The sequence below is a fragment of the Squalius cephalus genome (assembly GCF_949319135.1).
Source record: "Squalius cephalus genome assembly, chromosome: 19".
NCBI classification, from domain to species: Eukaryota; Metazoa; Chordata; class Actinopteri; order Cypriniformes; family Leuciscidae; genus Squalius; species Squalius cephalus.
In genome coordinates, this window is record NC_137140.1 from 35,960,116 (window position 1) to 35,987,990 (window position 27,875).

Genomic DNA, 27,875 nt, shown 5'->3' on the forward strand with positions numbered 1-27,875 from the left:
TCTATCTATCTATCTATCTATCTATCTATCTGCACACTGACAGTAGACTGTAAACTACATTTCCCATGATGCCCCGCGGTGCGCGTGAGCGCCTCTCAGCTCTGGAATGTGTGGAATGTGTTTCCTGTGTTTGGCATCATGAGCGCGAGAGTCTCTCCGGTTTCCCGTGAGTTTCCACGGAGTTTGAGTCCGGCAGAAGAGTTGAATGAGCGTGTGTGTGGAGTGTGTGTGTAGTTTCAGTGATGGCAGAGCCGCTGCTCAGACGAACCTTCTCCAAACTCCGGGCGAAAGAGCGATTCCGCCGCAAGACGGACCCCAAACTGACCGGTGAGAGACCGACACCAGAACACTGCAGAACACGGGCTTCAGTGTGCTAATGTTAGTGTTACCGTGCAGATGAAGCCTTGTAATAACTCTACTCTTGCGCTAAAACTAAAACAAATGCTGAAGAACAGATTAGAGGTGAATAAACACATGCAAAATTCATATTCATCAATCTTTGATGAAAAAAAAAAAAATCATATTCAGGTCAAGGGCAGAAGAGTTTCAAAGTTTGTATGTTTAGACTGTTATTGTAACTTACTGTATTTATACTATCTATACTAATATATATAGCGTATCAGTCAAGAGTTAAGACACATCTACTCATTTTCTATTGTGACTATTTTTTCCACATGTTAGAATTATTGTAAAGTCGTGAAAACCGGATTTATGTTGAACACATTTCCAGCTCTCATTCCTCAATGATTTTAAACACAAAGAGTATTTGTGTGTGTGTGTGTGTGTGTGTGTGTGATGATGGAGCAGACCGAGATCATGAAGTGCTCATTCATCCATTCAAAAATATCAAATAATATTTTAGTTTTTTAAATACACTTTTCCAGACCAAAATGAATAGCCAGAATTTATATTTGTCTACAGATTCCCTTTTTTGCCTTTAAATGGAAAGTTTTTAAGATCATGAGCAAACTTTAGTTTGTGTGTATAAACGCTGGTGTTTACAGTGGATCTGCACAGAGAGCTCTGTGTCCTCTGGTTCAGTGCTTCTTCCTCATGTGATGAGGATGATGAGGATGAGGATGATGAGGATGAGGATGAGGATGATGATGAGGTGATTTCGAAGGAATGACAAAAGCTGCTGCTCTTGAGAAAAACAGTGTGAGTTTGTTACATAATGCGCGAGGAGCCTGACGTGTGTGTGTGTGTGTGTGTGTAGACATGAAACGTCACTGTTTCTCCTCTGAAGGGAAACTAACACAAGTTTACATCAACTAATAATATAATCATTCACTGATACGTTTTTAAAAGCAAAAGTTGCATCTATTGTAATGTACCTGAGCTGATATGAACTAACAATGAAAAGTTGTGTTTTATTAACTTAAGTTAACAGATTAATAAGCAAATTGCTGATTAATGTCAGTTAATGCACTAATGTAAAGAGAAAGCAAATATTTTTATGATGATGTTTTTGGAGCTTGACGGACTTTGGAAAAGAGCGGCATTAATGTGTTTTGATGAAGAAAACGTCTCGGGGTTTCAAACGAGTTAAGGATGACATAATGTTTTATTTTTGGATGAGAACGAGCAGATGAAAATGAAATGAAGTTGTTCGGTTTATGGCTTTCACTGGTTTCTCTCTCATTCTCTTTCCCTGCATGATATGACTAAAATAGGGAAAGTAGTTGCTGGAGTGCGTGAGTGAGTTAGTGAGTGAGTGAGTGTGTGAGTGAATGTGTGTGTGAGAGTGAGTGAGTGTGAGAGTGTGTGAGTGTGTGAGTGAATGTGTGTGTGAGAGTGAGTGAGTGTGTGAGTGAGTGTGTGAGTGTGTGTGTGAGTGAGTGAGAGTGAGTGAGTGTGAGAGTGAGTGAGTGTGAGAGTGTGAGAGTGTGTGAGTGTGTGAGTGTGAGAGTGTGTGAGTGTGTGAGTGTGTGAGTGTGTGAGTGTGTGAGTGTGTGAGTGTGTGAGTGTGTGAGTGAGTGAGTGTGTGAGTGTGTGTGTGAGTGTGTGTGTGAGTGAGTGAGAGTGAGTGAGTGTGAGAGTGAGTGAGTGAGTGTGAGAGTGAGTGAGTGTGAGAGTGAGTGAGTGTGAGAGTGAGTGAGTGTGTGAGTGTGTGAGTGAGTGTGTGTGAGAGTGAGTGAGTGTGTGAGTGTGTGAGTGTGTGAGTGTGTGAGTGAGTGTGTGAGTGATAGTGTGAGTGAGTGTGTGTGAGTGAGTGAGTTAGTGAGTGAGTGAGTGTGTGAGTGAATGTGTGTGTGAGTGAATGTGTGTGTGAGAGTGAGTGAGTGTGAGAGTGTGTGAGTGTGTGAGTGAGTGTGTGTGTGTGTTTGTGTGAGTGAGTGAGTGAGTGTGTGTGTGTTTGTGTGAGTGAGTGAGTGAGTGAGTGAGTGAGTGAGTGAGTGAGTGAGTGAGTGAGTGAGTGAGTGAGTGAGTGAGTGAGAGAGTGAGAGAGTGAGTGAATGTGTTTGTGTGTTTGTGTGTTTGTGTGAGTGTGTGTGTGTGAGTGTGAGTGAGTGAGTGAGTGAGTGAGTGAGTGAGTGAGTGAGTGAGTGAGTGAGTGAGTGAGAGAGAGAGTGAGAGAGTGAGTGAATGTGTGTGTGTGTTTGTGTGTTTGTGTGAGTGTGTGTGTGTGAGTGTGAGTGAGTGAGTGAGTGAGTGAGTGAGTGAGTGAGTGAGTGAGTGAGTGAGTGAGTGAGTGAGAGAGAGAGTGAGAGAGTGAGTGAATGTGTTTGTGTGAGTGAGTGAGTGTGAGTGTGAGTGTGAGTGAGTGTGTGTGAGTGAATGTGTGTGTTTGTGTGTGTGAGTGAATGTGTGTGTGTGTGTACATAAACACAGTGGCAGTTGCTCTCAGGCTGTGTGTTGTAATGCTGGTCTACAGTCAGTGTTGCTCTATGTGAGGAATGAGACTGAGAAATATTGATAAGGTTCAGAGAACAGGATGTTCTGTGGTGTGTGTGTGTGTGTGTGTGCGTGTGTGTGCGTTACTGTGACACAGGCAGCGTCTGAACTGAAGCATAATTTTTTATTTTGTTCTATAATATCGACTACCAGATAATATTGCGCATCCCTATTATTGTTTTGCATTATTTGTCTTTGTATCTGCCGCATAAACGTCGCAATGCATTCTGGGATTGCATCGTGCACTAAGGATACATACTCAGAAGAATATAGTTATGCCAAAAGTTTGACCAGCTCAGATCCATCAGGAAAGAGGGAGAAAAACAGCAAAGCTGGAAGTATGAGAGTCGGAGAGAGAAGGAATGTGAACTCTCGGGAATAACGATCCCAGCTGCAACTCCACGACTGTCGAGAGTATCACTGCTTCCCAGAGGATCCTGATGCTGAGTGTGTGTGTGTGTGTGTTTGTGTTCATCAGTTTGTGTGTGTGTGTGTGTTCATCAGCTTGTGTGTGTGTGCGTGTGTTCATCAGTTTGTGTGTGTGTGTGTGTGTGTGTGTGTGTGTGTCTGTCTTTGTGTGTGTTCATCAGCTTGTGTGTGTGTGTGTGTGTGTGTGTGTGTTCATCAGCTTGTGTGTGTGTTCAGTTTGTGTGTGTGTGTTCATCAGTTTGTGTGTGTGTGTGTGTGTGTGTGTGTGTTCATCAGCTTGTGTGTGTGTGTTCAGTTTGTGTGTGCGTGTGTGTGTTCATTAGTTTGTGTGTGTGTGTGTGTGTGTGTGTCTGTGTGTGTGTTCATCAGTGAGGGTCAATAGATTGCTTCATCACTGCATCTGTGAACCACATGAGAGTCCAAAACAGAAAAAACTTTCTGCTGGATGTGTGTGTGTGTGTGTGTGTGTGTGTGTGTGTGTGTGTTTCTTGATCTGCGACTCGTTGCCACACAGAATCTGTGCCCGCAGAGATTTACTAAAAGATCCGCAGTTTCCCAAGAACTGAATTGCTTTCTGTGAATACATGTTCAGTTTTTGAAGGAATATTTATTCGCCATCATCATGTTCCAAACCTTTCTTTCTTCCAGTAGTCCATGTGACTCATGCATGAGCAGTGTGTGTGTGTGTGTGTGTGTGTGTGTGTGTGTGTGTGTGAGAGAGAGAGTGTGTGTGTCTGAGAGTGTATAAGAGTGTATGTGTGAGTGTGTGTGTGTGTGTGTGTGTGTGTGTGTGTGTGCGTGCGTGAGTGGATGAGAGTGTGTGTGCGCGTTTGTGAGTGAGAGTGTGTGTGTGTGTGAGAGTGTGTGTGTGTGTGTGTGAGAGTGAGAGTGGTGTGTGTGTGTGTGTGAGTGTATAAGAGTGTGTCTGTGTGTGTCTGTGTGTGTGAGTGAGCGTGTGTGAGCGTGTGTGAGAGTGTGTGTGTCTGAGAATGTATAAGAGTGTGTGTCTGAGAGTGTATAAGAGTGTGTGTGTCTGAGAGTGTATAAGAGTGTGTGTGTGAGAGTGTGTGTGAGAGAGTGTATAAGAGAGTGTGTGTGTCTGAGAGTGTATAAGAGTGTGTGTGTGTGTGTGAGAGTGTGTGTGTCTGAGAGTGTGTGTGTGTGTCTGAGAGTGTATAAGAGAGTGTGTGTGTGTGTGTGTCTGAGAGTGTATAAGAGAGTGTGTGTGTCTGAGAGTGTATAAGAGAGTGTGTGTGTGTGAGAGTGTGTGTGTCTGAGAGTGTATAAGAGTGTGTGTGTCTGAGTGTATAAGAGTGTGTGTGTCTGAGAGTGTATAAGAGTGTGTGTGTGAGAGAGTGTATAAGAGAGTGTGTGTGTGTCTGAGAGTGTATAAGAGTGTGTGTGTGAGAGTGTGTGTGTCTGAGAGTGTGTGTGTGTGTATAAGAGTGTGTGTGTGTGAGAGTGTGTGTGTCTGAGAGTGTATAAGAGTGTGTGTGTGTGTGTGTGTGTGAGAGTGTGTGTGTCTGAGAGTGTATAAGAGAGTGTGTGTGTGTGTGAGAGTGTGTGTGTCTGAGAGTGTATAAGAGAGTGTGTGTGTCTGAGAGTGTATAAGAGAGTGTGTGTTTGTGTGAGTATGTGTGTGAGAGTGTGTGTGTGAGTGTAGATACATTAATATTATTTTATTTTTTATATAATATTTCTATATTATCTTTTTTCAGCTTTCTTTAAAGGATTGAAAGTGTGTTTTAACAGTTGTAGATGTAAGGCTGGATACACCACATGACCTTTGACCTGACTGACAGTCTGGACGAGTCGACGCTACTGTAGTTGACAGAGACTCTACAGAACTGATATTGAGTTATTAAATCATGTAGTGTATTAATAACTGCACTGATCTTCTGCTCGTCTCTAGACTCCTCAGACATCACGAGGAGCGTTCATGAGGACGGCATGTTCTCGCTTCTCCTCATCGGAGTGTAAACACACACACATAATGTCCCTTTGCTTCATAATGTCTTTCTCTAGTGGCTCAGGGTCTCGACTGTTTACACACCGGATTAACGTGCAAACTCTCGAACAGAAGATCTCTCTCATCATTGTTTCTCAGTGTTTCATTTATTCCTTCCTCATCGGTCAGCTCGCAGGCCTCGACACACACACACGTGGGCTGAGTTACGTGTGTTTATCATCCAGCTCTGTGGACACTAGTGATAGTTTGATGTGTGATGCTGTACATCATGGAGCTGCAGAGTTGAGGACGTAAAGCTGTGTTACTCAGATCAGTCCGTCGAGATCTCCTGTAGTTTCTATTTTAACGACTTCCTCTCGCTGATGTTCTTCCTGGAAGTGCAGATTAGCACAACAGGCCAGTCTGAGCTTCATTAAAGTACTGTGGAATACCACCATAGTATATATCATGGTAGTACACTCACACACACACACTTTTATTTATATATATACATATATTATATATATATGAAGACTTCAGATGCAAAAGCCTCTAAGTGCCATCTGAAATTTCCTTCTAGAATTTTTATCAAGCTTGAATGTTTATGTATAATGAAAATTACCTATTAATTGTCATTAAAGTGAAATTACTGAACCTAAATATACGAGCTTAATAAAAATACTCATATTAGAAGAAAATTTCAGATAGCACTTAGAGGCTTTTGCATCTGAAGTCTTCATACACACACACACACACACACACAACGAGTCCCCATGAGTCTGTGTGCATTCAGGTTTAAGTCCCCACCGGTGTAGAAAAACATGTCCCCACACACACACACACACACACACACACACACACACACACACATATATATACACACACACACACACACACACACATATATATACACACACACACACACACACACATATATATATTACACATATCTATATTAAAACTGTTTTGTATTAATGTATTTTTTTCCCCATTTATTATTTATTTACCAAAATATATTAATATTTTTATCAAATATTAAGTTAATAAATGTATGTAATGTATATAATTAATATTATATATTATAAATTTATAATATTATAAAATATTCTAATATAATAAATATTATAAATGTATATAATTAATTTATTTATATATATTTTTTTTTATTTTTTTTTTATTATATATTTAAATTATATATTAAAAATAATTTATACAAATTTATTTATACATAATTTTTATTTATGAATATGTATTAATTTAATTTATGTAATTAATATGATAATATAAAAATATTTACTGACTTTTATATATACAATACAATTTATGTATTTACTGACTATTTTATATATATATATATATATATATATATATATATATATATATATATATATAAAATACAATTATTTATAGATATATAACTGTTTTTTAAATAAATACATTTTTGGAGAAATGTTAATTTCCTATTTATTTACATAATGTTTTTTATTAAATAAACATTTTAATATATTTATACAATTATAATTGCATTGGTATATATATATATATATATATACTGTATATAAAAATATATAAATAATTATTTTAATACGTTATATATATTTCTTTTGCATATATATATTAATTTATTGTATTCACTTTAACCATGTTGCTTACAGCATATTTTTACATTGTTCCAAAAAGCAAACATACAAAAAATAATTGAGTTTGTTCTTATGGGAAAGCGTTCTGACTGTGTGGGCCTGCTTCCAAACAGAAGTAGATTGTAATGTGCGGTTTGAGGCACTCTGGGAAAATATGCAAGCAGAAATGCAGCTGTCAGCATCTGGTCAAACTAATACACTGATAATGCTGTTCTGGGCGGACGTTTAATTCTATAATCCAGACATAAACAGAGATGAGATGAGACCCACTTCCAGTCTGATAAAATAGAGCATTGCAGAAAATGTACAATCTGCATCTCTTGTGATGAACAAACTCAACATGCACTCAAAGAGTGTTTCAGTGGGAGTCCAGCCACATGTCCAGTGCTGTTCTGTGTGAAACCGAAGCGGCGATAAATCTTGTGCAGCGCTGATTAATTGTTGAGATAAGAAGCTCAACCAACAGTACAGATTGTTCAAGTTCACATCGAGGCCTTCAGATATTGTTTTTTTTCTTGTCTAGCTTTCTTGAACTCGCACTGGTCTGGTGTTTCTGCTCTAGTCGAAGAATCTGACCATCAGATATAGTCATATTACTCAATAAACATGACAGAGAGCATTGACTGCAGATGTTTAGGAGTGCGTTTCCTCAGATCTGGTGGGTCGAGCTCTCAGAGGAAACATCTTCACGGGGATCTGGAGAGACAGAGGCATGAACACACTGTATTTCCCTCTGGATTGGGCCTGGACTCAAGTATTCTCCAAAAGCATGCTCAAATGTGGAGTTTAAATGATCATGCATGTTTATGTTGGCTTTATTATTGCTGTTCTGATAGAGATATAAATGTCCTGAAACAGAAGATCTGCTTGCATGTTTTTAGTCTTTCCTGATGTGATTATTAATAGTTCGGCTTGTGTTTTCAGGGCAGATGAGAGCGACCGGATGTCTCAAATTATATGGGCGAATGAAGGGGGAGGGATCGGCATTCTGGGAAAAACTCTTTAACCGTTACGCCGTGAATATTCTCAGCAAACATTTCCACTAATGATTTCACACTGCCAAACATGGTAAATAAATAAACAAACAAACAAACAAACAAACAAACAAGGCAGCCTTTTCAGTTTGGATTATTCATCACATTTTATCTTTCAACAAACTGACTGCATAAATCTGTCATGCATTAAAGGGTCAATTTGATCTGTGTTTGTTGCAGAGTTTAACATTCAGGGCCCTATTTTAACGGTCTGAAACGCAAGTATCAAGCGCGAAACACAAGTAACTTTGTGGGCGGGTCTCGGCGCTGTTGCTGTTATACCGGCGGGATAAATGACTCTTGCGCCCGACGCAAATCTAAAATGTGTTGGTCTGAAGTCGCTTCATTACTCATAGGTGTGGTTTGGGCGTAACGTGAAATAAACCAATCAGAGCGTCATCTCACATTCCCTTTAAGAGCAGGCGCGCTTGTTCCATGGCGGATTGCTATTATAACGCCGGATTTGCCAAGACCGACGTTCTCGTCAGGGCCGTAAAACACAGAGAAGTGACATTGGGGATGGAGAAACACACCCAGATTAGCTTCGGTTAAACAGGCGTATGATAATTTGGGTAAATGTGTAAGCTAGATTTATGCCTATTTTTCACATCTTCATGGACACAACAATGATTTCCCTCGTGTGGTAATATTGTTCCTTGTAATGATGTATGATTTTCTAAAAATGAGAACTGCTGGCAAAGTGTGTGTGCGTTGTGCACACACTACATTATGGCCAAGCACGCGCCCTTAAAATAGCATCTGAACGCGCCGCTGACTTTAGACGAGGTTTCTCCTGGTCAGTGGTGGAATTGTTTTCTGAAACTGCAAAATAGCACCAGGGAACGTTTGCGCCGGAACTCTTTTCCCTGAACCGCCCCCGGGAGCGCAAGTTCATTCCCTAATTTACCGACAGGCGTCTGTGGAGGGAAAAGTCCGCTGTGCGCGGGTGAGAAATAGGAATCATACATGCGTCGCTGTACAAAGTCAATTGGGCTGTATTCTAACTGTATACATACTGGGAACTATATTCTCAGAAGGCGAAAGAGTGATTAGCGCAACACCTGAAAAGCACCATTGTTACTTCCGTCAACAAAACCAACGTGACTAGCTAGCTAGTAGCTAGTAAATCACTCCGCAGAGGTAGCAGTGCTTCGCCTTCTGAGAATATAGTTCCCAGTGTGTGTACGGTTAGAAGACGGCTGTGTCTCATATGACCTTGTTATTTGTACACGCTGTGACTATACACATCACAACATGTAAATAGGAAAATGTTGGCGTTATTTTGTCTCTTATGGGGAGCAGTATGCTAGCTGGAGCCGTTTACCTCCAGTCTTTGTGCTAAGCTAGGCTAGCGGTGTGTGCGTCAGACAGAGTTACGGCACGGAGATGAGAAGGGTGTGTGTGGACTTATCTAACTCTGGGGGATACGGGGAATAAGCTAAAGTCCCAAAAAGTCGGCGTGTTCCTTCAAAGCTGAAATGTGAAAGACACAAAAATCTGAACACCTGAAAAATGGCACTTTTTTTTATGTATTTTGGTTCTCAGCTGACAGCAACAGAACTAACACTCATGTTACTTCTCCAATCGTGATGCCAATAATGTAAAAATGGATAAACATCTGCTGTTTGATTAGTCCGCCTAGTCGATATACTGTCTATGAATGAGTAAACTGAAGCTCTAAAGGTTCGTCAGTCTTGGGTTTGGTGCACGTCGCTATTTAAAGTCGTAACAAACTAAATCGAGAAAGACCAGTTTATCAATGTGCTGTTTAAACCCAGAAAAGGCTTCATAAACACACAGACTGGTCGCGTCAGAGGTGAAGGGTGAGTCCAGCGCACGCCCGTGAGAGTGTGCTTTGTGTGAGCGTGTGTATTTTGGGGTGTTGTAATGAATAGTGAATAGGGTTAAGTGTGTGTCCAGCTGTGAAGGAAAGCCCTCAACACAGACCGCTCATTGAATCCTCTCAGCGGCTCGACAGCTGTGTGTTTCTCACTGAAATCACTCCCTGTTTTGGCTTTTTGTATTTCCATGTGGGTATTATTTTTGTACCTTTTTCTTTATTCTTCATCCTAATTTTTGCATCTTTGAATACTAGTCAAACCAAAAATTATTCAGACACCAGATATATATTTTTAATTTTTTTTACTAGTGTGTGCAGGACACTATAGTTCATTTATGTAAGTGAAGAGAGGAAAATAAAGTAAACTGTGACATATTATACCCAAAAAGTCTTCATACAGAGACTACCAGTGACACTTATAAAAGTTTGGGACCAAAAATGATTGGGACACTTTGAGCTGATCATGTTTTGCTGAAGTGTGTTTGTCTTTAATTGCTAATGCTCTTTTTACACACAGACTGAACACAATGAAGCATTGCTTGGTGATTGGTTGAGCTAAACTGGTATTATCTAATTGTGTAGTTAAATTTAACAGCTGACAGATATTCAACATAATTCATGTGTGAGACAGTCTAACAGAAGGACGGACAAAACCAGTCAAATATCAACTGAGTTCTGCTCATATTTTATTACCATTTTCTAAACTATAGCGAATAAACTGAGATAATGTGAGAAATGTTGAAGGCGTCTGAATAAATTTAGGTTTGACTGTACATGCTTTCCTGTAGCTCAAGCAGAATGGTGCTAGCAATGCCAATGTCACGGGTTTGATTCCCAGAATAAATACATGGATAAAAATAATGCATATAAAAGTCTCCCAAAATTCATAAATGTAAATCAAACGAATCTCTTCTGCGTCTTCTCTCGGTCTGTGCATTTATGTCTGCGATATGTGTAGCTCTAGCTTGTTGCTCTCTGTTTCTCTCCCTCTTTTTCTTGGCTACTTTGGCATAACAGGAAGTCACTTAAACTACTGTAACACTTCCTGTTCAGGGAAGCATAAAGAGATCTGTGTTTTTCTGTTTTAATCTTTAAGTCAATTTGGCTTCTGTAATGTGACGGATTTAAAAGTGAACCAGGATATTGATTGAGAAAGAAAAGTAGGGTGGGAATTGAAACATTGAGTTTAACTCTTCAAACACAAGGTCTGCGAAGGTCACATTTCGTACAAACATTGAATTCGAAGTTTTCCTGAAACACACTCATCAAATGACCAAAGAAAATTTCAGATGAGCGGTTTCAGTTGTGTGCTCGGAAATCCCAGCTGATCTGGCTCTTTCCGCACCCTTGAAATAGACTTGCACATTTCTATCTGTCAAACTTTTCATCACATCTTTGTGCGGTGTTTAAGCAGCGTTAGTGGTTTAGGTGTTTGCTTGTTGAATGTTGTCTTGGCCTTGTAAACTAGTAGTGGTTTTGATGCACTCATGAGCAGTGTTGACTAAAGTGCGATTGACAAGAGATGTTTTTATTCAGCACTTCCAGAGTCATGCAAGCCAACAGAGATAATGCGCAGAGCACACACACACACACACACACACACACACACACACACACACACACACACACACACACACACACACACACACACACACACACAGGAGTTATTCATGGCTTCTGGAACTGGATAAGATATTTGGCTAACTGTGTGTCACAAGCCACGTTCATAATTTCAAGAGGGGAAAGAACAGACGGAGAGAGAAAGAAAGAGAGAGAGAGTAAGGGGAAAACGGGAGGAGGGAGTTTGGAGAAACTTCCAGATGTGCAAGATGGGAGGGAGAGGGAGCCGAGGGTGAGGGAGATGGTAAATATCTTCACCCCTCCTCTTTGGTCTTATTTTAATTCTTTCCAGTCGCCCTCTCTCTTCGCAGCTCTACGTCACTGTAAACTCATCTCAGAAATGTTGTTTTAGGGAGGAAGCAAACCCTGTAAAGGTTAATAGCCCCCAGTTCCACTTTTACTTGTGGTATTTGCTGTTTCTGAATGTTGCAAGTCTCCAGTGATCAATTCTTCATGTTAGTCACTCCAATCCAGACAACTATTTCAACACCAAATAAGGCCAAATACTCCTGCTATGACAATAATGGCTGTTTTCTTTCCTCTGCTTTAGAAGTGACAGAAAAGGTGGAACTTTTCCAAAGTTGTCCATCAACTGCATCCACCTCAGGTCACGCTGAGGCCGAGAGCTCAGACCGAGAGGAGTGTACCAGACGCTCTCAGATCACCGTCTCCAAAAAACAGAACTGGGCCAAACTTCCCTCCACTTGCAGAGACCCAGATCTGTGTCCTAGCCTGGTCTACGGGCCACAGGACTGGGATTTGTGCTCTGGAAAGGCTGAGGCCTCAAAACAGGCCTGGAACCAACAAACTTTTAGTGAGGATGGCTTGAGGAGAAATCGGAATGATCTTGAATTGGAGTTTGGATATTCCAGCGCACCGTGCAACTCAGTTGAGGCCAGTTTACCGGAGTTGACCCCTTCGTCTACGACCTTTATGGATGCGTGTGTCTCTTCCAGCTCAGCAAAGATCTCTGGGCAAGGCGCTTATCTCCAGCACCTGGACAGGAGCAGTCGAGCCTGGGTACTGTCCACAGGAAAACCCCAGGCATCAGATGAGGCCCAGAACCCAACCAGAATCACAGAGTGGCGACAGGGCCCGGATGGAGACGGAAACATTTGGTACAACCCCATTCCTGAAGAGGACGACTTAAGGGCCAGCGGAAAAGCAGATCAGGAAAAATATGGAGACCCGTGGAGAAAGAGAGAAAACGAGGGGTTGGCGAAGGAGAAAAGAGACCAGAAACGATCAGGGGGTTTGACCAATCAAACGAGAGACATTCAAACTGAAGTCGATGTCATCAGGACGGATAGTTCGGGTATGGTCAGATTTTCCATTATGTAAGAGTTTGTCACAAGCTAAGATGCATTTCCAGCACACACAGCTGGTCTTAAAATGAGAAGTGCTGTTTTGAAATGATATTTATAGTAAGTAGACTGAAATGCTGTGTTATGCTATGCTGATTGTGTTTGGCGTTCACAAATTTGGAAAAAATGGGATTGAAAGCAACCACATTACAACCACATATCATGTAATTAGAAGTTCTTTTCTAAAACCTAATGAGCTGCCTACCTAGACAGCATTTGATGGCATCATATATGTGTTGTAGAGGCTCTTTCAAAAAGTAGGCAGCATAATTATAATAGGCCTGCCTTTTAAGATGCCTTCTTTTGGTCAAATTCTAAGTCTGCAACAGTTGTGGAGAAGGCAATCCCTGAATACACAAATAGTTCAATATAATTAAAAACTGAATGCTTTACCCAATATTTGTGTGTATTTTTATGCTAACCAGTATCACGTCTTTAGCCTAGTGACAAACTAATGTCAAACTCTATATTGCTTTATTATTACTTTTTTCATTAAGAGTTTTCTGCTGAAGCGGTGTTGTGTATGTGGCCCCTAAGTTAATAACTAATGATCTTTGCAATGGAAGTAAATCAATCAAAACTAACTTTAGCTGGACAATAACTTGTCTACTGTAAAGCCAAAACAATCTCTGTTACTTTAATTTCCTATTATCACTGTAAAGCTGCTTTGAAACAATCTATATTGGTAAAAGGGCTATATAAATGTAGGTGGCTTGACTTGATTTGACTTTAAGCACTGTTTTACTGCCTACGTAGAGCAGGGGTCGGACTCGGCACAACTCTGGCCCTCGAGGCCTACTGTCCTGCAGAGTTTAGCTCCAACCCTGACCAAACTCACCTGCCTATAGCTGTCTGAAGACCTTAATTTGCATATTCAGGTGTGTTTGATAAGTGTTGGGGCTAAAGCCTACAGGAAAGTGGATCTTGAGAGCCAGAGTTGCCCATCCTTGATGTAGAGCTGGGATGAGCAACTTTGGTCCTGGAGGGTCACTGTCCTGCGAGTAGAGTCTCTGGAGCACTTTACATGTGAACCACTGTTTTACTACCTACGTAGAGCAAAGGGTTGGACTCGGCACAACTCAGGCCCTTGAGGCCTAATGTCCTGCAGAGTTTAGCTCCAACCCTGACCAAACTCACCTGCCTGTAGCTGTCTGAAGACCTTAATTTGCATATTCAGGTGTGTTTGATAAGTGTTGGGGCTAAAGCCTACAGGAAAGTGGATCTTGAGAGCCAGAGTTGCCCATCCTTGATGTAGAGCTGGAATGGCCAACTTCGGTCCTGGAGAGTAGAGTCTCTGGAGAAGGGGTCGGACTCGGCACAACTCTGGCCCTCGAGGCATACTGTCCTGCAGAGTTTAGCTCCACCCCTGACCAAACTCACCTGCCTATAGCTGTCTGAAGACCTTAATTTGCATATTCAGGTGTGTTTGATAAGTGTTGGGGCTAAAGCCTACAGGAAAGTGGATCTTGAGAGCCAGAGTTGCCCATCCTTGATGTAGAGCTGGGATGAGCAACTTTGGTCCTGGAGGGTCACTGTCCTGCGAGTAGAGTCTCTGGAGCACTTTACATGTGAACCACTGTTTTACTACCTACGTAGAGCAAAGGGTTGGACTCGGCACAACTCTGGCCCTCGAAGCCTACTGTCCTGCAGAGTTTAGCTCCAACCCTGACCAAACTCACCTGCCTATAGCTGTCTGAAGACTTTCATTCGCATATTCAGGTGTGTTTGATAAGTGCTGTGGTTAAAGTCTACAGGAAAGTGGATCTTGAGGGCCAGAGCTGCCCATCCTTGATTTAGAGCTGGGATGGGCAACTTTGGTCCTGGAGGGTGACTGTCCTGCGAGTAGAGTCTCTGGAGAAGGGGTCGGACTCGGCACAACTCTGGCCCTCGAGGCATACTGTCCTGCAGAGTTTAGCTCCACCCCTGACCAAACTCACCTGCCTATAGCTGTCTGAAGACCTTAATTTGCATATTCAGGTGTGTTTGATAAGTGTTGGGGCTAAAGCCTACAGGAAAGTGGATCTTGAGAGCCAGAGTTGCCCATCCTTGATGTAGAGCTGGGATGAGCAACTTTGGTCCTGGATGGTCACTGTCCTGCGAGTAGAGTCTCTGGAGCACTTTACATGTGAACCACTGTTTTACTACCTACGTAGAGCAAAGGGTTGGACTCGGCACAACTCTGGCCCTCGAAGCCTACTGTCCTGCAGAGTTTAGCTCCAACCCTGACCAAACTCACCTGCCTATAGCTGTCTGAAGACTTTCATTCGCATATTCAGGTGTGTTTGATAAGTGCTGTGGTTAAAGTCTACAGGAAAGTGGATCTTGAGGGCCAGAGCTGCCCATCCTTGATTTAGAGCTGGGATGGGCAACTTTGGTCCTGGAGGGTGACTGTCCTGCGAGTAGAGTCTCTGGAGAAGGGGTCGGACTTGGCACAACTCTGGCCCTCGAGGCCTACTGTCCTGCAGAGTTTAGCTCCACCCCTGATAAAAAAGTTCCTGCCTGTAATTTTCTAGTTATCCTGAAGACATTGATTACCATGTTCAGGTGTGTTTGATAAGTGTTGGGGCTAAAGTCTACAGGAAAGTGGATCTCATTCCATCTCATCATTGCAAATCAGTTTATGATGGGCCCTAATTAAAAACACCTGGACCAGCTAATCAAGGTCTTCAGGATCACTAGAAACGTCCAGGCATGTGTATTGGAGCTAACAGCAGTAAGTTGGCCTTCCAGGAGCAGGATTGCACTCCCCTGGTTTATAAGGTTTCATTTATGTTGCCTAGTGTGCTGCCTAACAGCAAGGCATCTTACTATGTTTTGACACTGACTACTAAGATACTAAAGCACAACTTGGTTGTAGGAACATCTTAAAAGTTGTAATTCCTTTCTAACAGTGTGTTTCTTTGGGTTCAGATCTGGTTATGCTACAGTCGGACTGTATTAGCTCTGCAAGTGTTGTGAACTCTGACAGTTCGGGGGCACCAAAGAGAAGCCCAGGAGAGGGTGGAAATGGGAGCAGTGTGATCGACAAGATCAAGTCTCCAGGGACGGTTCGGCGGCTCTCTATGAAGATGCGGAAACTCCCAGAACTGAGGCGGAAGCTTAGCCTGCGCTCGTCCCGTAATCAGCGTCACGGACAGAGCCAAGGAAATGCCAGCAGTGCACCGGGAGCGTCAGATGAGGCTTTACCACCAAATGCATGCAAAGAATCATCCAACATCATCAGCAAGTACCACCTGGACTCCAGTGCACCCGCAAGGCCAAGACGTCGATCCTCTCGAATGCGCTCTGCTAGTAAAGGAGGGTATCTTAGCGATGGAGACTCTCCTGAACTCCTACCAAAGGGTCAGGGGTCGAAAGGCTCACCTACACCACCACCACATCGTGGACCACAGGATTCACTCGCTGTGGCAGACGCAGAGTCGTTCCGCTTGTACTCGCTGACGGATCAGCCTCGCTGTGCTCAGAGACTTTCAGGCCTGCTCACGGTGCATCTGCTGGGAGTCGAAGAGCTACTCCGACCCCCTCGGATCGATGCTACTAAAGAAGTCTTCTGTGCCATTCAAGTAGACGGGGTGACCCGGGCTCGAACGTCCCTGCTAACTTGTCGAGGAGCGTGTCTCCCACTAAACCACACCTTTAACCTGGAGCTCGAGAGGGCGCGGCTGCTCAAACTGGTCATCTTGACACCAACGACTGCTAGCGCTAACATCGGGTCTTGTGCGCCGGCTGCTCCCGCGCGTAACCGGGTTTGCTGTCTGGGCGCTGTGGCTATACCGTCCCTCTTCAAGGGTAAGAGAACCACCCATTTGTGAATCAAGTCCCAAGATGAAACTGATAGTTCTCTGAATTCTGATTAGATGAGCCATTTTTTTAAGCTGTTTTAAAAGATTAGTTTTACCAAAAATGAAAACTCTGTCATCATTTACTCACCCTCATTTTTTTCCAAACCCATTAGACTTTTTATTATCTTCAGAACACATCAAACAAGGAGAGTTGAGCTTCTCTTTGGCCCTGTTTACACAGGGTATTAAGATGTGTTTTGGTCAATCGGATCACAATTGTTTACACCTGGTGTTTTACTCCGTCTCTTTCGTCCACTTCAAACCACTTCTGTCCTGATTTCTTTGAGGGGAGGGTCTATGGGGGGGTATATCTATGGGCTTTTTCAGATCTTTCGATCTAATGGACAAAATAAGCTCTTTACATATGAACACGAACACACGGAGAGCAGCAGTTTCGACCACATGAGCGTTTACACTACAAAAGCAATCCGGTTTGCAATGCGTTTTCGACTACCTCTGGAAGTGGTTAAAAGTGGACGAGCTGAATTTAACATCGTCCACTTGTGATCGGATTGACAAAAACGCATCTTAATACCAGGTGTAAACAGGACTTTATGTTCGCTGAACAATGTTTATATATGAATAAAAGCCTAAATGAAATCTATTCATCATATTAAGTGAAGTGTCTCTTCAGACGTCCTGCAATATGGATTTTTTTATGAATGTTTTGGATGAATAGACTTTCAATAGAGGGGCAGAAATTCTCTATAAATTAAGATGAATAAATCTTCATTTGTGTCTTGCGTATTTGAAATGACATAAGGGTGAGTAAATGATGACAGAATTTTCTTTTTTTTTAAAGTTCTATTCTATAGTGACTCGTCACATTGCAATCCATAAGCAACTGAACTCTACTTCGTGTTTAGACTAACAAACCACCCCTTCAAGTCAGCATAAAAAAAAAAGGAAATTCACCATTTGTTTTCTAAATTATTGTTAACTCATCCGTGCATGTTTCTTTTTTTAATGTTTTGACGTTGTAATGTTTAATCAAATCACCCGGCGAAACGTCTTCTCTCTGGTGATGTATGCTAGACTTCTCCAATCATTTCGTGCAGATCTTTCTTACAATCGACTGCAAACTTGCATTCAGATCTGCCTCCATCCAATCAATAGTTGGTGGATTGAAGCAAGCCCCGCCCTACATTTAAATTAAAATTATTTTTCGTTCTTCCGTTTCACTCGGATAAAGGTCACAATATGAAAGAAATTATCTGTTGCTACTTCCAAGCATTTGGAACATGTTCACAAATTTTACCCTTTGTGTATACAACCATACCACCCAGTCATACCCTGCATTAGCTTTGATCTTGCACTGAGCCTCTTATCTGTTTATCTTCTCTCTCTCTCTCTCTCTCTCTCTCTCTCTCTGTCTCTCTCTCTCTCTCGGTCTCTCTCTCTCTCTCTCTCGGTCTCTCTCTCTCTCTCTCTTGGTCTCTCGGTCTCTCTCTCTCTCTCTCTCTCTCTCTCTCTCGGTCTCTCTCTCTGTCTCTCTCTCCCGCAGCTTCTCGCAGTCAGCAGCTGTGTGTTCGTCTGGAGCCTCGTGGTTTGCTGTATGTGAAGTTGACCCTGTTGGAGCAGTTCGTGACCCCGTTCCCGCGCCTCAGTGACCTGCCCCCCCCTACAGTGTTCGGGGTGGAGCTGCGCCCCCTGGTGGAGAAAGAAGCGTCCACACTCAGAGTGCCTCTGATCATTCAGAAGTGTGTTTCTGAGATCGAGAGGAGAGGACTGAGGGTGAGACGGCGTGCATTTACAGAATATTATTATTATTAGTGCTGGGCAACGATTAATCGCATCCAAAATAAAAGTTTGTGTTTACATAATATATTTGTGTGTACTGTGTATGAATTGTTTTGTATATATGAATACACACACATGCATGTATGTATATATTTAAGAAAAATGTGTTTATATATAAAATATTTATATTTATATATAATATAAATAATGTATAAATATATATACAGTATATACAATGCAAATATTTCTTAAATATATACATATAAGCATTGTATATGCAAAATAATTATATACAGTACACACACATACATTATGTCACAGACTTTTATTTTGGATGCAATTTTTGCCCAGCACTAATAATTATTTCTCAATACTTGGGTCACTTTTTCAAAACTCTTCACACCAACTTTCAGCTTGGCTCTGCAGTTTAAGTCCTATTCTGCTTTCTTTAGCTAAGTGTTTGAGCATGAGAAAGGTTTCGGGAGTTCTTCTCTATATCAGTGTCAGTGTTTCTGAACTCCAGAAACGCCTCCATTGTAGTCTTGAGTTTCTTCCGGGAACACATCACAATATTCCTCCTTATAATAATTCATGCGCAGAATAAAGGGGCGGGGCCTGGTTGAGTTAGTTAGTAGTGTGTTAAACTGGCGGTTATGGTAAGGGGCGGAGCATTTCCCAAACACACTCGAAGCACTCGACCAATCACAACACACTGCTCCAGCCGACCAATCAGAGCACAGTGTGCTTTTCAGAAGGAGGGGCTTCATAGAGACAGGAAGTAAACGGAGCGTTACTGACAGACTGGGAAGAGAGGAGCCGCAATAATGGAGAATATGAGGAAAATAATCAACATTCAAGCAGAAAAACCTGTTCTAGTAGAGCCTGAAACAACATCAAGACTTTGCATAATAGATCTAAGTATTGAGAAATGTGTCCTAGTGGTTGTAAAAAGACACTGTGTGTTTCTGTGTGTGTAGGTGGTGGGACTGTATCGTCTCTGTGGTTCTGCAGCAGTGAAGAAGGAATTGCGCGATGCGTTTGAGAAGGACAGTGCTGCAGTTTCCTTAAACGACGAGCTCTATCCCGACGTCAATGTCATTACCGGTCAGTCAACCTGATATATTCATCTACCACGCTTTTTTACTTAAGATTTTTTGTAGATTTTTTTTTTTATTGAACAATATCAATTTACTAACTCAAGTAGTGGACAATAATATGCATATGAAAATATACACCAGTAACATGCAATTAAATCTCCAGGGTTTTTTTTGTAGATGGAAATATGGATTGTTTTTTTATTTTTATGGTCAGGCATTCTGAAGGACTACCTGCGCGAGCTGCCGTCTCCTCTCATCACGAGGACCCTGTATGAAGTGGTGTTAGAGGCCATGATGGTTCGACCGGCCTGTAGAAACGACAGCGACGCTCAGCGATCACAAAACACTGTGGCTCTGCTGCAATGTCTCCCTGAAGCCGAGCGGGTAATTCATCCAGTCTCAGTCGCTCCGAGAGTCCGTCAACCTTTAGATGTGAACCTGTCCTGACATCAGGTGTCAAAGTTCTGTTTACACTGCCATTCAAAACTTAAGATTTCTTAATATTGCTGAAAGAGTCTCTTCTGCTCACCAAGGCTGCATTTATCTGATCAAAAATACAGTAATTATTATAATGTAAATCATCTGTTCTCTATGTGAATATATAGTAAAGTGTAATTTATTCCTGTGATCAAAGCTGAATGTTCAGCATCATTACTCCAGTCTTCAGTGTCACATGATCCTTCAGAAATCACTCTAATATGATGATCGAGAAACATTTATGATTATTATCAGTGTTGAAAACACTTCATATGTTTGTGGAAACTGATGCATTTTATTTTTCAGGATTCTTTGATGAATATAAAGTTCAAAAGAACAGCGTTTATGTGAAATTATCTTCGCTGAATAAAAGCATTAATTTCTTTCAAAATAAACACTTTTGAATGGTAGTGAATACGCACCTTTAACTTTTCAATCCGAAACATTTATGCGTTTACACGTGAATTACATCTAATTCATAATTTTTTTTAATGAAATATCAAGCTGAAAGATTTTATATAAATCTTATGGTTATTTTTATTTGGATTAATTATTTATCCATTTTAGAATATTGTTAAATTATTGTATACAATTCATTCAAATATTGTTATTATGATTATTTTACATTTTATTACTCTTGGATAAAGCCTTTGGTGCTGATATGGCATTAAATTATAATAAATTACATGTATATCGAACAAAAGTTCACAAAAAAAAAAATCCAGAAAAGCTTTTTTTTTAAAGCAAACATTCAGTCTCTTCCACTGATTGTAACTCTAAACACATTTGTAAGATGTAAATAGACACTTGCATCACATTTCTGATTAAGATTGAGAAAGTATTGAATTCAGATATTTACTGGACTAAAATTGGACTAAAAAAAAAACCTGTTTATTTTTTTAAGATCTACACTTTTACACAATTGGATCTCAGTTTTTGATTGTTTTCTGAAAGGTTTTAATGATCCTCAAGGAGCCATGCGTCTTTACTCTGAGTAAACTAATCTAATAAGAATGGCAAACATTTAGATTTTTTTTCTCCTTCATTTCTTAAGAAGTTTGTCACTGTTCTTTCATTGAATCTTCCTCCTTGTTTCTGCCAGACGTGAGTCTGAGCTTCTTCCTGAGGATGTGATTTTATGTAAGAGCACTGAAGTGTTTATGCGAGAGGGAGTGTGTGTGTGTGTGTGTGTGTGTGCCGCTGTACGTGGTTTGTTTGTCCCATGTGAGCAGCAGAACAGCAGCCTGAGGGTTTCCAACATCGTCCAAAACAAACTAATTGGGAATGAGAACCTCCCGCTCCTCCTGCTCTCATACATTTATACTCTTTCTTTTCTCATCTCGTTCTTCATTTAGAAAAGTATAGCTCACTTTTAGGAGCTTGCATAATTTAGGAGCTTGCATAAACAAATTTGATCATGTTTAAGCATCCTGAAGTTTTAATCAAAATGGGCTCGATTTGCTTTTCTTAAAGGAGATACATGTTGGAATTTTCATGTATTAATCACTTTTTTAAAATGTTATTGCAAATGTGTGAACAGACCTTCCCAGGCTGTCTATGAAAGCCTGATGTTTATGTGAAGTGCTTGACGTTAAAATCAAAAGCATGTGACGTGTGCGCTCCCGAGAGCCTGTCTTTTGTTCAATGAAACTAATGCTTATACAATGTTCAGGATAATGCTAAAAAAGAGCCTTTCTGTGCTGTGCATGCAAAGAAAAAGAGTTTATTCAAACTATAATCTCACATAGCCAGATCTATAGTGTCAAATATACTTTATAATCAAACTATCATATCAGTGTAATTTTAATGACCTAGATGGCCGGTGAATCTCATGTCTGTGATCAGATGCTTTCTGAACTGCTGTTTTCTGTCATTTTTGTTATTAAAGGAGAACTCCGGTCAATTTTAACATTGAGCTCATTTTTTTGTACATTTGGAGTGCTGTCAGTACAGAGAACAACGACAAAAATCGGTGTTGCCTACACCGAGTTATTCTATTTTTAAAATTTGCACCCTGTTGACTTCAATGGGGCAAGTACTAAACCTGCTTTTAGCCTCTTAACATCCTTGATGTGTCATTACAAGTGCACAGAAAATGTGAGTGATTCCTTCTGAGTGAACACGAGTGAATCTGACTGCAGTAGATGTGAAAGAAATGTATAAAAATGATGTTATTTAAGCCAGCGCAAATACCTTTGTTTACATCCTGTTTTTCGGTTGAAGTCCAAAGTAGTCGATTGCCGAGTTCACGCGCGTGATCATAGGTATTAAACCTATGCGTGTGAACTCTGCAATCGACTACTTTGGACTTCACCCGAAAAACAGGATGTAAACAAAGGTATTTGCGCTGGCTTAAATAACATCATTTTTATACATTTCTTTCACATCTACTGCAGTCAGATTCACTCGTGTTCACTCAGAAGGAATCACTCACATTTTCTGTGCACTTGTAATGACACATCAAGGATGTTAAGAGGCTAAAAGCAGGTTTAGTACTTGCCCCATTGAAGTCAACAGGGTGCAAATTTTAAAAATAGAATAACTCGGTGTAGGCAACACCGATTTTTGTCGTTGTTCTCTGTATTGACAGCACTCCAAATGTACAAAAAAATGAGCTCAATGTTAAAATTGACCGGAGTTCTCCTTTAAGAGGAAAGCACGCAGCACATATTTGCATACTCATCTAAATGTTCGTTAACAGTATAATGCTGCAAAGGTATTTCCAGTTTATTATTCCTTAAATGAATCACGTGTCATGTTACGTGTGCACAGAAAGGAAGTGCTGCTGCAGTTCACTAACCTGCCACCGGTGTCGCCAATAACAAGCGTTTCCGTGTGTACATCAATGCACGTTATTCTGAAGGAAAATTCTGTAATGCATAAAATCAGATCAGAATATCAGTTTCACTTTTAAAAGTCACTGTACAGATCAATGCTAATGCAGTGTTAATACTTCCATGTTTGATCTGTGTGTGGTTTTGTGTCTTCTGAAGGCAACTCTGTCCTTCTTGCTGGATCATCTGAGTCTGGTGGCGTCTTACAGCGACAGCAACCGAATGACGTGCCAGAATCTGGCCGTGTGCTTCGGGCCGGTTCTCCTGACGCCCACACAGGAGTCTTGGCAGGCCGGGCTGACGGCCCCGGGGTCAGGGGCCCTGATGGGGTCCGGGGCCGCTCGAGGGCGTAGCTTCGCACACAGTGAAGAGATCGCCAGCGCCGTGGACTTTAAACGACACATAGAGGCTTTGCACTACCTCCTGCAGCTCTGGCCTGGTGAGTTTGTGGCCCAAAAAGTTTAATTATCATCAATTATTACCCGAAAATCATTTTTGAAATTTAAAAAAGTAACACATCCTTCCCTCGCGGGTCAATTTGACCCCCTTAGGAATGAATGGAATGCGAGGAATGCTTCAGTTCACATAGAAAAACCTAAAAGTGCTCAAAATTCAAACTAAAAATGCTAAAACTTGAACAAAAAATGATTTTATAATGTCTACATGTGTGTATCTGAATGCATACTGAAATTAACTGACTTTAGGACCCAGTGGAACAGATCATTTGCTCCATATAGAGATATAAGGCCATCTAGAGTCATGAAATATCATGTTATATGATTTTTTCCACAAGAAGTCTGCAAAGACACCCAATGTAAGATATGTAGAGCTGAATTAAAAGGGTTATGCATGAAATAGTGAGTATTTTGAATTTAAGTTGTCAGAATGCGAATAATGTGCTTAAATTATTATTTATTTATTATTTATTGACCAAATCTACTAATTTAAAGGTAACTAAAATAAAAAAATTCCCAAACAATTGCATTAAAAATTAGAAAAAATTTAATCAAAATGAAATAAGCATTCTGGACAAAAAAAATCAAGTATAATTTTAGGGCTTCGGGTCATTTTGACCCGTGTGGGAAAGATGTGTTACAAAGAACGAGGAAAGGATGAGGGTTAAATGTCATTTCAGACCTGTTCTACACTGTTCTACACTGCAGAGGGTGATTTTTACTTGCACAATGAAATAAAGCGAAAGAGATCACATGCATCCTTTTTCCTCTGAATGTCCTCTGGTTTTGATTATCGTTCCAGCAACGCTCATGCGATGAAATATCATGCATATAATCTGATAATAATCGGCTGCATCTCAGAAGGTCATGCGAACAGTTTGCACTCTGAGCGTCATGTTACGACCCTTGACCTCATGACGCAGCACATGTGTAACATGCAGGAGGAATTTCAGTAACCTGTGACAGCTGGTGTGGATTTGCATGGAACATCAGTCTAAATATGTGCCATGTGTGTAGAGTTTGATGCATGCGAGCGAAAACTGAAATCAAAACTGAATTGAGCTGAAAAAGGACACTGACAGTGTTATCGAAATTGAATTGAACCAACATTGAACTGAGCCAACACTAAACTGAATTGAATCAACATTGAACTGAATTAAATTAACACTGAACAGAATTGAATCAAAACTGAACTAACACTGAACTGAATTGAGCTGAAAAACAGCACCATTGTCTTTTTAGAGCTGCTTTATAGATTTGAATTTGTCTCATATTGAATTTGTCTCATATTTGCAGAAGTTTGCATCATTGACACTGTTATTTTCCTGTTTATTACGGGGAATTAAAACTGCTTTTAAACGATCTGTATTGTATAAATCGCTATAGAAATAAAGCTGACTTGAACATCTGCCACATATCAAGTGTGTAACGGCATTTCATGTCTGTTTCTTCGCAGTACCCAAAGAACGAGTGATGGATGACTCCGACCAATCACAGGTCATCTCTTCTCCGGTATCCCAGAGTTCCTCACTACGGCGATCGCTTCCCTCGGTTCAGGACGAGCCAGTTGTGTCCCGTAGGGGGCGTGGCCTTCAGGACGAGCCAGTCGTGTCCCGTAGGGGGCGTGGCCTTCAAGACGAGCCAGTCGTTTCCTGTAGGGGGCGTGGCTTTCAGGACGATACGGTTGTTTCCCGTAGGGGGCGTGGCCTTCAGGACGAGCTGGTTGTTTCCCGTAGGGGGCGTGGCCTTCAGGACGAGCCGGTTGTGTCCCGTAGGGGGCGTGGCCTTCAGGACGAGCCGGTTGTGTCCCGTAGGGGGCGTGGCCGTCTGGAAAGCCCGCCCTGTAACCGATACGCTGGCGACTGGAGCGTTTGTGGGCAGGACTTCATGTCGAACGACGAGGCGGATTACGACGAGGTGGCGGGAAGCGAGAGCGACGACGACATCGACGAGGCGAAGAAGCGGGACGTGTGGGCGTCACCCGACGGTTTGTTCGTGGATGACTTCGCTCTGGACTTCGACGCCCCGTTCACGTGCCGATTGAGTCTGAAGGACTTTGACACTCTGATTTCAGACTTGGAGAGAGAGTTAGCCAAACAAATCAACATCTGCCTCTGAACCTGAGCACTTCTCATCCTTCTCTGCGCATGTTTTACGTGCTTGACATTAAAGCGAATGTTCACCCAAAAATGTAAATTAGCCCATGATTTACTCGCCCTCAAGTCATCCTAGGTGTATATGACATTCTTCTTTCAGACGAACACAATCAGAGTTATATTAAAAAAATGTCCTGGCTCTTCCAAGCTTTATAATGGCAGTGAATGGCCGTTTCTGTTTTGAAGTTCATAAAAGTGCATCTATCCATCATAAAAGTGGAGCTATCCATCATAAAAGTGCATTTATCCATCATAAAAGTGCATCTATCAATCATAAAAGTGGAGCTATCCATCATAAAAGTGCATCTATCCATCATAAAAGTGCATCTATCCATCATAAAAGTGCATCTATCCATCATAAAAGTGCATCTATCATCATAAAAGTGCATCTATCCATCATAAAAGTGCATCTATCCATCATAAAAGTGCATCTATCCATCATAAAAGTGCATCTATCATCATAAAAGTGGAGCTATCCATCATAAAAGTGCATCTATCCATCATAAAAGTGCATCTATCCATCATAAAAGTGCATCTATCCATCATAAAAGTGGAGCTATCCATCATAAAAGTGCATCTATCCATCATAAAAGTGCATCTGTCCATCATAAAAGTGCATCTATCCATCATAAAAGTGCATCTATCATCATAAAAGTGGAGCTATCCATCATAAAAGTGCATCTATCATCATAAAAGTGCATCTATCCATCATAAAAGTGGAGCTATCCATCATAAAAGTGCATCTATCCATCATAAAAGTGCATCTATCCATCATAAAAGTGCATCTATCATCATAAAAGTGGAGCTATCCATCATAAAAGTGCATCTATCATCATAAAAGAGCATCTATCCATCATAAAAGTGCATCTATCATCATAAAAGTGGAGCTATCCATCATAAAAGTGCATCTATCATCATAAAAGTGCATCTGTCCATCATAAAAGTGGAGCTATCCATCATAAAAGAGCATCTATCCATCATAAAAGTGCATCTATCCATCATAAAAGTGCATCTATCCATCATAAAAGTGGAGCTATCCATCATAAAAGTGGAGCTATCCATCATAAAAGTGCATCTATCCATCATAAAAGTGGAGCTATCCATCATAAAAGAGCATCTATCCATCATAAAAGTGCATCTATCATCATAAAAGTGGAGCTATCCATCATAAAAGTGCATCTATCATCATAAAAGTGCATCTGTCCATCATAAAAGTGGAGCTATCCATCATAAAAGAGCATCTATCCATCATAAAAGTGCATCTATCCATCATAAAAGTGCATCTATCCATCATAAAAGTGGAGCTATCCATCATAAAAGTGGAGCTATCCATCATAAAAGTGGAGCTATCCATCATAAAAGTGCATCTATCATCATAAAAGTGCATCTATACATCATAAAAGTGCATCTGTCCATCATAAAAGTGGAGCTATCCATCATAAAAGTGCATCTATCATCATAAAAGTGGAGCTATCCATCATAAAAGTGCATCTATCATCATAAAAGTGGAGCTATCCATCATAAAAGTGCACTTTTATGGACTTCAAACAGAAACGGCCATTCACTGCCATTATAAAGCTTGGAAGAGCCAGGATATTTATTAATATAACTCTGATTGTATTCGTCTGAGAGAAGAATGTCATACACCTAGGATGGCTTCAGTGTGAGTAAATCATGGGATAATTTTCATTTTTGGGTGAACATTCCCTTTAATTGCGTCATAAGTCACTTTGTAATATCGCGGCATGTTTCAGATGATAAAAAGAAAAATGCGACTTAGAAACAATTTTTTATTGGTGAAAAATACAAGCAGAGTATTTGTGTATGACGCAGCATTTGACATGCTAGAACATTTCATAGCAGCTACTGTAATGTAATAAGCACAAAAAAAAAAAAAAATAATTCATAGTTCTCCTGAAGGCGAGACGTATATCGATGGTTATAGCGAGCTGTATCATAACTAGCGCTGTGAAACGATTAATCGCATCCAACATAAAAGTTTGTTTACATAATATATGCGTACAGTGTATAATTATTTTGTATGTATAAATACACACACATGCATGTATATATTTAAGAAATATTTGCATGTGTATATATATTTATATATAATTTATATTATATATAAATATAAATATTTTATGTATAAATAAAAAAAAAATCTTAAATATATACTTGATGTGTGTATTTATATATACAAAATCATTTTACACTACACACGCATATTATGTAAACAAATTTTGGATGCGATTATAACGCAATATAAACACTAGTTGTGATGCGGCGGGTGACGCTGAAGGATGACGGCAGGCTGTGCGTCTGCGTTACGTTTGTGTGAAGTTTCTTTTATTTAAAGCTCTGTGTACGACTCTTATTCCAGAAGGCTGGTTCGTGTCTCCGTGAGAGAAACCAGCGGCGTTTGGGCCAAGATCTCATCATTCTTTCCACCAGGACATTCCGTTACGTGTGTTTCTCTGCCAGACTCTCCTCGGGAACAGCAGTGA

General features: G+C 40.8%; 1 protein-coding gene across 2 annotated transcripts; it reads left to right on the forward strand.

Annotated features, from left to right (window-relative positions):
- Positions 1-123: 123 nt before the first annotated feature.
- syde1 (synapse defective Rho GTPase homolog 1) lies at positions 124-27,255 on the forward strand. Of its 2 annotated transcripts, XM_079850761.1 has the most exons (9): positions 124-327; positions 11,957-12,721; positions 15,681-16,559; positions 18,117-18,346; positions 19,330-19,456; positions 19,664-19,833; positions 22,920-23,199; positions 24,672-25,380; positions 27,074-27,255. In XM_079850761.1, exons 1-8 carry the CDS (start codon positions 243-245, stop codon positions 25,331-25,333), a joined length of 3,198 nt encoding a protein of 1,065 aa, XP_079706887.1. In that variant the 5' UTR covers positions 124-242; the 3' UTR covers positions 25,334-25,380; positions 27,074-27,255. The 2 variants fall into 2 exon arrangements, with proteins under 2 accessions (XP_079706887.1, XP_079706886.1); XM_079850760.1 differs by having other exon boundaries at positions 24,672-27,255.
- Positions 27,256-27,875: the final 620 nt, after the last annotated feature.